The sequence below is a fragment of the Lichenostomus cassidix genome, chromosome 2 (assembly GCF_008360975.1).
Source record: "Lichenostomus cassidix isolate B80296 chromosome 2, HeHo_3.0, whole genome shotgun sequence".
Lineage (NCBI taxonomy): Eukaryota > Metazoa > Chordata > Aves > Passeriformes > Meliphagidae > Lichenostomus > Lichenostomus cassidix.
The window spans coordinates 19,168,131-19,180,341 of record NC_139482.1 but is presented as its reverse complement, the minus strand read 5'-3'; the positions used below and the strand labels follow the sequence as shown (position 1 = coordinate 19,180,341).

General features: G+C 35.6%; 1 protein-coding gene across 1 annotated transcript in view; it reads left to right on the top strand.

Moving 5' to 3' along the window:
- Positions 1-12,211, top strand: part of MALRD1 (MAM and LDL receptor class A domain containing 1) — a 229,886-nt gene that overhangs the window by 58,965 nt on the left and 158,710 nt on the right. The window contains exon 18 of the mRNA XM_085050566.1: positions 1,576-1,988. Coding sequence (XP_084906692.1) covers positions 1,576-1,988 — 413 coding nt within the window. The remainder of the gene's footprint in view (positions 1-1,575; positions 1,989-12,211) is intronic.

Below are 12,211 nucleotides of genomic sequence, written 5' to 3'. Positions count from 1 at the left end.
TGCTTACTTACCCCACACAAAAATTGACTTTACAATTCATCTCTGGACTGAAAGAGCACAGAATCACCACAGCCAGTAATGATCCCACTGAATATAGTTAGTGAAGGAACAGAATGAAAATTTTAAACCTAAATGCATATAATGAGTAACGACTGAGGGTGCATGGAATTCAATCTCTTTTATCCAAAGCAATTATATTTCTTTAACTTGTGTAAAACATGAACATTCATCACAAGTTTATTTTAAAAGAGTGGATTTATAGTCTGCCAGTTGTTTTGAGTCAATGTGCTATCTTTGATTTTACTGACAGAAGTATAATATAAGATGTACTCATGGACTGAGAGGAGTGTATATCTGATCTCTTCTTAGGACCAATACTCTTCCTATTAAAAAAAAAAAAGTTAAAATATTTATACTAAAGATAGGAGTTATGCTGGTTATATTTGTCCCCTTCAAACAAAGAACTTGAAAGTACTGAGGAAAGCCATGAGTCATTCACATTTTTGACATTCACCTTGAGTTCTGAAGGGTGCTGTTGATGGTTTTTCCCCTGAAGCATGCATTCATCAATTTTAAGAACTCGAGAACATTAATATAAAATAAAATTAGCTAGAATTTGCTTTATCACATCCTGAAGTAACTAAATTATGCAAATCACAATCAGTTTGAGAAACAGGGGGCACCTTACATGCTTGAGGGGATATCAGTCTGCAGTAATATTTGCTGAATATCAACTTAAAACTGCTCTAAATTTAAAAGAAAGTGAAAGCTTTTCCATCCATCTTAGTTTTTCTACTTGTGGAATGTCTATCTTCTTTATAACCTATTTTGAGGTCTACAACAAGATACGAGTTTTAAAACTCATAATTAAAAGTAATAGCTTAATTTAAAAAAACTTGGCTATAATTTTAGTTATTTCTTATGAAAAGCAGATGCAAAGTTGGAGTACAAGTTCACCACCTCTGACAAATTTTATAGTCTTACATTAGAAGTAATCAATATATTTTGCCTTGGTGTCAAATAAAAAAGTTCAGTTGTGTTACAAACCCTTCTCTTCAGTTTAGCCTTGATAAAGCTATTGTGCTAATATTATTGTGGACAATAAAGATCTAAACCACAGTGTGTTTTTAGGACTATATCCACCAAGCAAAAATATATTACATCACTTATTACACGTACCAACAAGACAGTATGGTGTGGTGTATTTCATCCAATTAAGCTCAATTTTAACTCTTTGATCTGTTCACTTTCAGTTAAAGAACTTTACATTCTTTAATTGTAATGATACATAAAATTAATAACATAGATAATTTTTTCACAATTTTGTTTATTCAATAAATTAAGTACAATTTGAGAGATATATACTGAAAAAGAAGATTGAAAATAATTTTTTATGTACAGACAAGTGTACATATATCCTTCAGAGGGGAATACTTTCAAAAAGAAGAAGAAATGCATTTTTTTCTGTATATTAGCAATACATTTTTGCATGGATAAAAAAAAAGTATATTAAAGCACTATCCCCTTTTGATGCTGCTTTTTTATTTTTGAGAGTCTTTTCTGTTGACATTTCAGACCCTGACCTACAGTGTAACTTTGAAAGCGGGCTGTGCAACTGGGAGCAGGATGTGGAGGATGACTTTGACTGGGTCAGAATACAGGGTCCAACCCCCACAGTGAATACAGGCCCTTTGAAGGATCACACCACAGGCACAGCCAGAGGACACTACCTCTACCTGGAATCCTCTCAGCCACGCCAATTCCGAGATAAAGCAGTTTTGCTTAGTCCTCTCTTCAACCCTTCTGGCAATGGAACCTGTGTTTTCCGCTTTCATTATCACATGTTTGGGAAAGAAGTTTATAAGCTGTCAGTCTTCCGAAGAACTGTGAGTAATGCTAAGGGATGGCTGTTGTGGTACAAGTTTGGAAATCAAGAAAACAGATGGATCAGACAGACGCTCTACATCAGCAGTTCTAAACCATTTCAGGTATGATCCTTCTAGGTTTTGAAGTGCTTGTTTGCTGCATAGTAAAATATTAAGAGTATATAAATGACTGCACAATCTCAAAGCTATTTGTAACTGTCTGATCAATTTTGCTTCAAAATATGGTTGTAGGGTTTTTTGAGGAAATATATTGAATATTTTTGTTATTGTTGTTACATTAACTTTTCCCCCTAAACCACTTAATTTTAATATTTTGAACATGCATTATTTAAAACAGATACTATTTTTGTTTTTGAAAGATTTGGTGAAAAAATCTTATCCAAATCTACTACAAAATAGCTTGATTCATTAATGTAAAGCCTGTTCAAAAGAATATCCTCTGCTCTGCTTTACTTTTCAAGAGTTACAAATTAATCTTTAATTATACACTGCCAGAAAAGATATCAATTCAAAATATTTGGCTTCCGGGTTAGACTAAGAGTCAAAAATAATTTGGAGAAAGATACGATTAAAGTAGGTTTCAGCTATAAATCTTGACTTATTTTCTTATCTTTTAAATATTGTATATATAATTTATCTTTTACTACGTGTGATCTGTTTATTCTAGTTGGGATATTCTGCAGGATTATTAGAGGAGACATAAGTTCACTTGATTGTCAACTGGTCATAAAATTAACTAAACACCCCCTTTCCCCCCCAGCACATTATAAAAAGAAACATCTTCCACCCTCCTTCTAAATCTGATATAGTGCAATATTTTCTTTAGATTTTTCATATTTATTTTCAAAAACACAACTTTTAAGCAGAGAGATATTCTATCCTCTTTGAAAGAAAAGGCATTAATATTGCTGTGGATGCAAAGAGGCACCTGGAAAGAGAGTGTTTGTTTCCTGTCAAGACCTTTTGCAGAAATTTAAAGGCGTATAAACATAATGCTGTCAAATCCTTCCTTCCTTCCTTCCTTCCTTCCTTCCTTCCTTCCTTCCTTCCTTCCTTCCTTCCTTCCTTCCTTCCTTCCTTCCTTCCTGCCTTCCTGCCTTCCTGCCTTCCTGCCTTCCTGCCTTCCTGCCTTCCTGCCTTCCTGCCTTCCCTCCTGCCTTCCTGCCTGCCTTCCTCCCTCCCTCCCTCCCTCCCTCCCTTCCCTGCCTTCCCTCCCATTCTATATCTAAAGAGCTGTAAACCTACATGTCCCATATTTGACTGCCTGAGAGTTGGGAAGGTCTATTCAGTAACTTAAATGTTTTTCATGTGTTAGTGTTGCAGGGTTTTCTGTTGTACTTCCCCAGTTCTGTGCAGGGAGTTTCAAAGATCTTTTATTATTTTGACATAAGATTTGTTTCTCATAGTCATTTTTGAGGGGAATGGGATGTAAGTGTGATTGTTTGAAGAAAGAGATCAAGATCTGGTGTTCATTGTTGTGTATTGTGTATTGTGTATCTTATAATGGGGTTTACTGTGTCACAACCTACAACACTTCTGAGAAGTTTTGAAGAGAGCAAGTTGTGTTCTGTTTCTACTAAGTCGCCAGCTGTTGATCTCTTTCCAAACTTTCTTTCTCTTTGCAATGTTTCTTTTAAGTGTATCGCGTTTGAATACACCCTATTTGAAGTATTTCCACTGAGATTTGTTATACAACAGCCTCACAGTTAGTTCTGGGCTGTCTACTGGCTGTGTAACTATATTAAAGCTGTAGCTTCTATATTTACTATATTATGTTCCCCACACCCCATAAAGTTAGTATTTCACTGCTTTCACACCTCATGCTTAAAGCCTTATAAATCACCTCAATGCTTCAAAGGAAGTGTTTAGGTTCACTTGAGAATGGATTCTTTTTCACAAAAGACTAAAAATAAGATAGAAATTTTTAATAATTTTCATTTCAAAATACATGTCTTGGCTTCATAATCTTCTCCGTTTCTGGCCAGAGCATCTTGTCAGCGCTTACAGGATTTTCAGAGATTCCTAGTGAATAAAAAATGTTAGACTCAAGGACCAAAGAAGGTCTTTGTCAGTCAGCCTTTCATTTTGTTTTTTCTCTTCTAAATGTATGGATAATCATACATCTGAGATATCTCCTCTTCCTCTTTGCTCCCTATGTAAGTAGGTCATTTGTTTACCACATTCCAAGAAATAATCACTACAAATAGTAAATCCCTCAAATTCACATATTCAGTTTGTTTGCTAAGCATGAGAAGCCAACTTTGGAAGTATATAAGCAATTGTGCCAGCACAGCAACTCCTAGGAAAAGGTGGAGTTGTCAGCCAAAAATTCAAAGCAGCAAAGAAAGGCACTTGAGAACCTCTTGAAAGTCAGATTCCCTTTTGGAAGTTTTGAACTCTATAGGTATGAAACTGTAGGCCCTTTAATTGAATGCTCTGGCAGAAATCCAAAGGCAAGAGCAGACTCCCTTGGCTCACACCAGCTCCCAATGAGCCTCAGAATCTTAATTTTGTCAGGAAAGCTTTGTTGTAGCTGCCATTAAACAATGGTGGCATTTGTTGCTGTTCCATCAGATGTTCTACACCAGAGTGTTAAATGTGACATCAATGAGAACAACGGGAGTGGCTGGATGAGGAAAAGTAAATTTAGAGCTAAATCATTTAAATGAAAGGAATGCAGTTTTCTGAGACAAAATGAAGCACCTCTGTCAAATACTATTACTAACAAGGATTAAAAATGGTCCCAAATACACATGCTTATAAAAATTTTGCAGCTTTATTGATCTAGAGTTTCACTTCCTCTATAAAGGATATAATCTGTGAGAAAGTATACCATTTTTTAATTGGAAAAAGTCAAGTTAAAAGTAAATTCCTTATAAACTATTCCTTTTACTCATATGGGATACTCGTTTCAAAGTGACAAAAGACCCACTGTTGAGTGTCCTTGTCTCTTTACTTGATCTGCATTTTTTTTTGTCCTGAGAAGTTTACTTACATGGCTTTTCCTTAGATATATGTTTGAACAGGTAGTAAAATAAGATTATGTCCATGGTAACCTACTTATATTGATGATGAATAGTGTTTGCTTTTATCTTCCTTGAAATAATCATATCTGAAATAGTTTCTGCTCAGAAGAATGTGCAAAGATTCTATTTTAACATTTTAGACAAATTTTTCTCTCTTAGCTTGCTCTATTCATACAGAAATGGGAATGATGATGTGTGAAAAAGGGCAAAATTCAGTATCTCAATCCTTTTGGGCACTGTAGTCTCCTTTTTGTCATTCCATAAATCACATACCTACCATGTCTGTTTTAAGACACCTATTGCAACTTTGCTATTTTGCAAAACATATAATTAAAAAAAAAATCATTATCTTTACCCCAATGCAGTTATTCCCTTTTTGCTCATCTGAAAACTTTATGTTTATCTCTGTAAACAAAGATGGTTATAGATCTTTGAATGCTGCAAAATGTAAGTAATATGTAAGGGAGTCTATCATCATCATCTTGTGATGATTTTATGAAATATTAGTTTTGCTTTTTCTGCATTGAGTCTAAAGAAATTTAAAAATGCAAATACACTGTTTGAGTACATGGTTAACTATTAATGCTATATTTAGTATAATTACTAAAAATGTTAGTATTGTGAATATTTATTTGAAGGGACCTTACTTGTCCCTTTAAATGTAAAGGTTTCTCCATCTAAGTGTGAAAAATAAGGACCAAAAATCAGGAGAAAATAAATAATGGAAAATGAAGTTGCAATTAAGTAGATATAAAATGCATTTGATATTTTCCTATTTTACAAGTGGTTAAGAAAAGTAAACAAAAAATCTACTGTAATAATTTTAATCCTTTTATCAATTAGGTGTTAGCTTAGAAAGTAATGGAATATTGATTGAAAATTAGAATGATACATTTGCTATGAATATAGAATAGCACTTTGTTCTGTGAACACAAATACAAAACAACCTTCTTTCTCCAACTCCTATTTTTAAATATCTGTTATGCTATTTTTAGTAATATCCAGGTATTGTATTATGGTTTTTGGTATGACTTTGACATATCAGTTTGGTGTCAAATGTATATGTAGTGAACATACATCATTTGCATCCAGGCTGTTGCCTTCCATCTAAAAAGAGATAGGAAGGGCTATAAATTGTACAGAAGATACTAAGCTGCTTAGGTTACAATCACATAGGCTGCTCTGCTTTTCACCCTCTACTCTTCCTTTTCATTCCTCAGTGAGATGAGATAACAATTGTTCTTTAGGGATTCTGAGGATCTGCTAAGTAATAAGTGAAACAGCATCACAAAAATCCCTCTTCAGGTGTTTCTGCAATTCTTGCTGTTTCTTGCAATTGCTTTTCTGGGAAGAGAGGGGATTGATCAGCACCCTCACCCCACCAGACATTTCTGTAATGAAAGACTCAGAATTCCACTGGTAAATGGAATTTTTTGTGTAATTCCATTTTGCAAACTATTTTTATAGTGATTTTGAGTTCTGTTTCAAACAAAAAGATTCCACTGTGGCAATTTGTGATGTTTCAGAATATAATGGTTTTCTTTCATGCATTTCTAGTGGTGATAAGTATATTTCATACATGAATAATACAGGAGGACTTATAGCCAACTAAATACCTTTTGTACCAGTTTAGGACAAGATAATTACTTACTGGTCTTCTTTGTTAGCTGTAATATCCATTAAGTAATAAAATTTAAAATTTCATTTCCTACATTACAAGCATCAGACGACAGAAATTACAAGTTTTAGATCTTGTATCACATTTCACAACCCCTCAGAAATTTTCAGTGAGGCTTGTAACATCAATACTTTTGTAGATTTACTTAAGTGTGTGAATTCTTCAGTTGTGTCTAATCATTAATTGATAAGCATCAGGTTAAGATTCTGGATTTATATTGTGTATTCCAGAACATGGAGCTGACCAAATTTAACCAAACTTCTTTGCACTCAACTTCTCTGGGAAAGAGTACACATAACTCTTTATTGTCCCAAGGAGAAGTATTATTTCCTAGTGTGGAAAGCAACATAAGAAATCAAATTGTGGGTTTGTACTTACTTTTGTAACATTAAACTAGGAAATAAAAAAAAGAAGTGGAAATGTTTGACCCTTTCTAGAACACCTTGATAAACTGTTTTCCTTTTAGAAAGAGAGATGTTTGAGATAGAAAAGAAAAACATCTGATCAAAAAACATGTGTCAGTGGTTACAGAGAAACTGTAATCAGTGTCACAGAGAAACTTCATAGAGAAAGATCATTAGTGATTTTTCTAAATATAGAGAATAAGAGGTATTCTGTAAGATCATTAAGTAACACAATCCATGTGGCTAGCACAGGTCTTTCCCATGAGAACTTTCTCCTGTGTTTTATAAACAAAGATAAAGTTTGGATGTTATTGAAACAGTGTCTCGAGATTTGGACAGTTCAGGCCTGGCCAATCAGGCCTAGGGGGAGGTTTCTGACTGACCAATCTGGGTGACCTCTGAAAAGTCTATATAAGTTGGAATCAAAATAATAAAGCTCTCTTTTCTTGCCACACTGAGAACCTGGGTCCTTTCTCTGCTAGTGGCTCAACAGCGACAAATTCAAGCAAAACAAAATAGTAGTTTAGATGGTCAGTTGTACAATTCATTGCTGAGGGATACAAGAATCTACCAATGAAATCAATAAGTAACTCAGCAAATTATCACAAGAAATGTGTATTAAGGGCTAGTGGCACAATAACGAGTCTATAGTTCCCGCCTGCTCTATCCTGCTCAGAGCCTGGGTGGAACCACTGCATGCCAGGGTTGTTCTGGTGTGGATGTGGCAGCAATCCATGGGGAGACACACCGTGCAGTTGGGTGGACAGCCTGCCTTTCTACCTTCCATCTGTGCTCGTGCTGTGAGGCACTGTGCTGCACAGAGCTTTGGGTGCTTTGGGAGGCTCATTCTTTTTGGTATTCCAGCTGTGATTGCAGATTTTCTGCAGTCACTTTCGCCCCTGTTGAGCCATGTTTATTGTTGTCAAGTGTTGTTAGCCTTCTGCCTTGATTTGATTGTCTATGCACTTCTTCTTCAGGGGCTCATTTCGGTGTGTTTTGACATACCAGTAGGAGTTTGTTAATGCCTAGCTGGTCAGATACACGTTTTTCATTAAAATCTGGTGTTGAAGCTGCTCTGAATTTTTCAAGGACTTCTCTTAGACATTTATTACACCTCTAATACCCACTTATGATAATTTTTCTGTTATTGCTTTTGATCTATTCCCTGCTTGCAATTTTCACACAAAGATTTAGTCAGCATGGATTTCCGCTCAAAGAACACTTTCAGTTTCAACTTTCAATTTATCATTCCTCATCTTCCTTCTGCTACTCTTCTACTTTGTACCTTCCCTAATAATTTGCTGAGATTACTATTCAGGAATTCTTTTTTTCCTCTATCCTTTGAATGTTAATGTAAATTTGCTTTTGTTGCTTCTAACTAACCTCCAATACTACTTCAAATATATGGATATCCATATTTTTTGCATCTCAGTAGCTCTTTCTCTGACTATTCCTCTTTGTCTCTGATCTGTGTGTTGACTTCTTTCATTCCTGATACCTGTTTGCCTATTTCATGACACTCTTTGGTTTTCATATTTTCATTGTGCTGTTGGTTTCTGATCTGTTTTCAGTCATCATTCTCTTTTTTGGTTTCAGTGTGGCATTGTGCAGCCTGTGGTTTCAGGCAGACCTAGAGAGTTTGGTATGTAGTTGACTCTGGAGCAAGTTTTTATTAATTGGCTAATATGGACCTTTAAATATCCAAATGCACTGGAATGGGAAGAGATATCTTGCACTAAATACAAGATTGCTTAAATTTGCATCCAACATGACCAGGACATTTTGCACCATCATTGTAAAAAATTTCTTTCTTTATGTCCAATCTAAATCTCTTCTCTTTCAATTTAAAATCATTGTGGATTGTCGCTGTTGAGCTGCTAGCAGAGAGATAGAAACCCAGGTTCTCAGGCAAGAAAAGAAGCGAGTTTATTATTTTGATTTCCATATATATAGACTTCTCACAGGTCACCCAGACTGGTCAGTCAAAAACCTCCCCCTAGGCCTAATTGACCAGGCCGGAACTGCCCAAGTCTTGAGACCCTGTTTGCAAAAACATCCAAACTTTATCTTTGTTTATAAAGCACAGCAAAATGTTCTGACAAGAAAGACCTGTGCTGGTCACAGTGGATTACTCCATGTCTGTCCTGTTGAGGTGTCAATGCCTTTTGGTATGTCACCTCCAATTCTTCCACTTGTAGGACCTAAGCTCTCCACCATGTCCCATCCTCATGATGAACACCAAGGGCTGTAGTGGGCCAGGAACAAAAGATGACATATCTCATGTCAATCACATGTTCATACTTCATGCAGAACTTGTATAGGCTCTGGTTTGGACAATTCACACTCAGGTTTCCTGACTAGTCCGCAATCTAGGTCAGAAACAATATACATGTAGAGTGGACAATGGAGGCATCAGGGCACTTGTGGGAAGGAGTGAAAAACAACCTTAAGACTTTGTGGTTGGGAGTGAACTTTGTGTTGATAGTGTTGATTCAATACCTACAATATGAAGTAGAATACAGATAATTTGCATATTAAAAATGTGTGTGGTGCAATGCAGTATATTTGAAAGGCAAAAAAAGTAGTGTGAGTTTTTAAAAAAGTATTCCAAAACATCAGTTTTGCCATTTCTGGTAAGTGGATTTCAGAGCATAGAAAACTGTGGAAAAAAAGGAAATCACATGAGAAGTCACAGGAAAATATATTGTACAAACATAAAGGGAAAATTTCATTGCCTTAGTTCAGGTCTTTGGGAAAAATGGTGCCCTTTTGTTCAGTGCTATCAGGACACTAAATACTATGAAGATATAACCCACTCCAACAATAATTCATTCTTAATGTTATTGTTTTATTGATATGCTGTGGAAGACTTGTCATAATGTCATCAAGTCACAACATGTGCACAAAGGGGACCAAGAATAAGAATTTCTAATCTGTCTTTAATAATACCTTTTCCAGTGAAAATTATATTCTTAATTTCACATCTGTCATTTCCTTGCAATTTGTTTTTGCTTGAGAGGGGAGAGGACAATGGGGACAGGGTGAGTATTTATCCACATTTTTTCCCCGTTTACATGCAGGCTGCTCAAAGGAAATCACATAAAGAAAAATAACCTTTCTATTCACTGCCAAGAACAGTTAAGTTCTGCCCATGTTTTAAATATGGAAAACCTGAAGTAATGAAAGGTTTTCACCATCTTTCATAACCCACAGCCCGCTGAGAAACTGTGTTGCACGATTTGAATTTGAGGGGCATAAGATAAGATTGGAATTTTGCTTTCCTGAAAATTCAGAGTACTGGTTCCCATCTCCTATTGTTATTATTACATTACTTATTAGCAGCTGCTGAACAGGAAAATGAGACTTAGATAACATTGCAAGGAAAAGGAAAATGTTAGTGACTTTTATCTCATGCATTAACTGTATCTAGAAGCCATCTTTGAAAAGGTAACAGGAAGATCACAGGAAAGCTGTACTTCACTGAAGATTTAATTAAATTTCCTTCTGTAGTTCTATGCTTTATATCAAGAAGAGATTTTAAAAATATTTTTATAATCTTTCTGTTTATTGAGTATGCTTGTAGCAGAATTAAGAAACAATGTGGAAATTCTACTCCCACTGAAGCATATATCAAGATTCTCATTGATTTTAATGAAGACAGGATTTCATCTCAAGCCACATATTCGGGTGATATCCCTATGTTATTGTTTTCTTACCTTGGGAGGCTAAGGCCATATGCATGGATGTAGGAGCAGCAATTCTGTATAACTAAGTCAGGAAAAATCCTTTGGTTCAAGAAAGTTCCACATCTTTAGGCAAAGGATCTAAAATCTAATCTAAAATCTAATCTAAATCTAAAGGGTCTAATCCCTTTGCTCACTAGCAATTGCTGCTGAACAGATAATTCACTGTTTGCTAACACAAATGTTTTCACAAGCATTGAAAAGAAAGCAATGAGTTTCTCCTCCTAGGACGCTCCTTAGCTCAGCATGGAAGAATTGCCTTAGCGGAAGCACTGCATAGGTCAGGTACAGTCTGCCCATTCAACCCTGCTCAGGCTTCCCTAGATGGTGGTGTGGAAATGTCATTATGCAGCCCTTTATATCTTGTATATCTTTGATATCTTATATCTGTACAAAAGGGAGGGACAGAAGTACTCAGGTCATAATAAGTCATCCTGGTCAATGTGGGACACATCATCAGGACCATAAATACCAGGTATTTGATATAGTGACTCAGCAAGAATCCTGGAGTTTTTTGGTTTGGTTTGGTTTGGTTTGGTTTGGTTTTTTTGGTTTTGTTTTGGTTTGGTTTTGGTGTTTTTTTGTAGTTTTGTTTGGTTTGTTTTGTTTTTTTTTTTCTTATAAAATCTGAGGGAAACCATGGTTGGGAGAAAAGAAAGGAGACTTTGTCTATCCTTGTAGATTAAGTCAAAACTAACCATGAACTTAGGCTGGTTTAAATATAGCTTCATAGTTATACTTGCTAAATAGATGTTTCCCAAGCGGGCAGGCCAATCATGTTGTTTTATAAACCCAGAATCTCAGAAATTGTTAGGCACTGACTATATAGTACTTCTGCAATAATTCTTCAAGTGCTAGTATTACAGAGTGACAACAGCACCTTTTCTTTTGAATGAAGTTTTGTAACCCTAATACAGCAAAATAAAAACTCCAAGAATATGTAGTTATTAATCCCACCAACATCACTGAATAGTCTAAAACAGGATAGAAATGTGATTCATCCCTGCACTTAAGAGAAATGCTGTGCAAAACATCATAAATCAGCATGAGGGTTCACAAGCTTAGAGTGAAGTGTGATAAAGTGCTTTTCTGAACTAGAACTAGTGCTTTTCAGTACCTTATAAAATCAAGCACTGTAAACAAATATTTGACACAAGATTTTTCATATTTGATGTGTGTAACCTTAAGAATGTTGGTAACAATTTGTTTGGGCACCTGTGTAAGGTCTCTATTTCAACTTTTGAAGTCTTGAGACATTAATTTCTAAAGCATTTTCGATGGTCACAAGAGAAAGTGGCTGATAAGTTTTGAAGAAGGGCAGTGGATCTTGAGCTTTACAATGGATATAATTAAAATGATGTGGTGACCCAGTGTTGACAATCCTTCCAGAAGCTGATGCCTGTCTCCACTTGTGCTTTCTTTTGGGGGAAGAAGGGTTCCTTTGCAGCACATAATAGCTCTGATTGCCTAAATC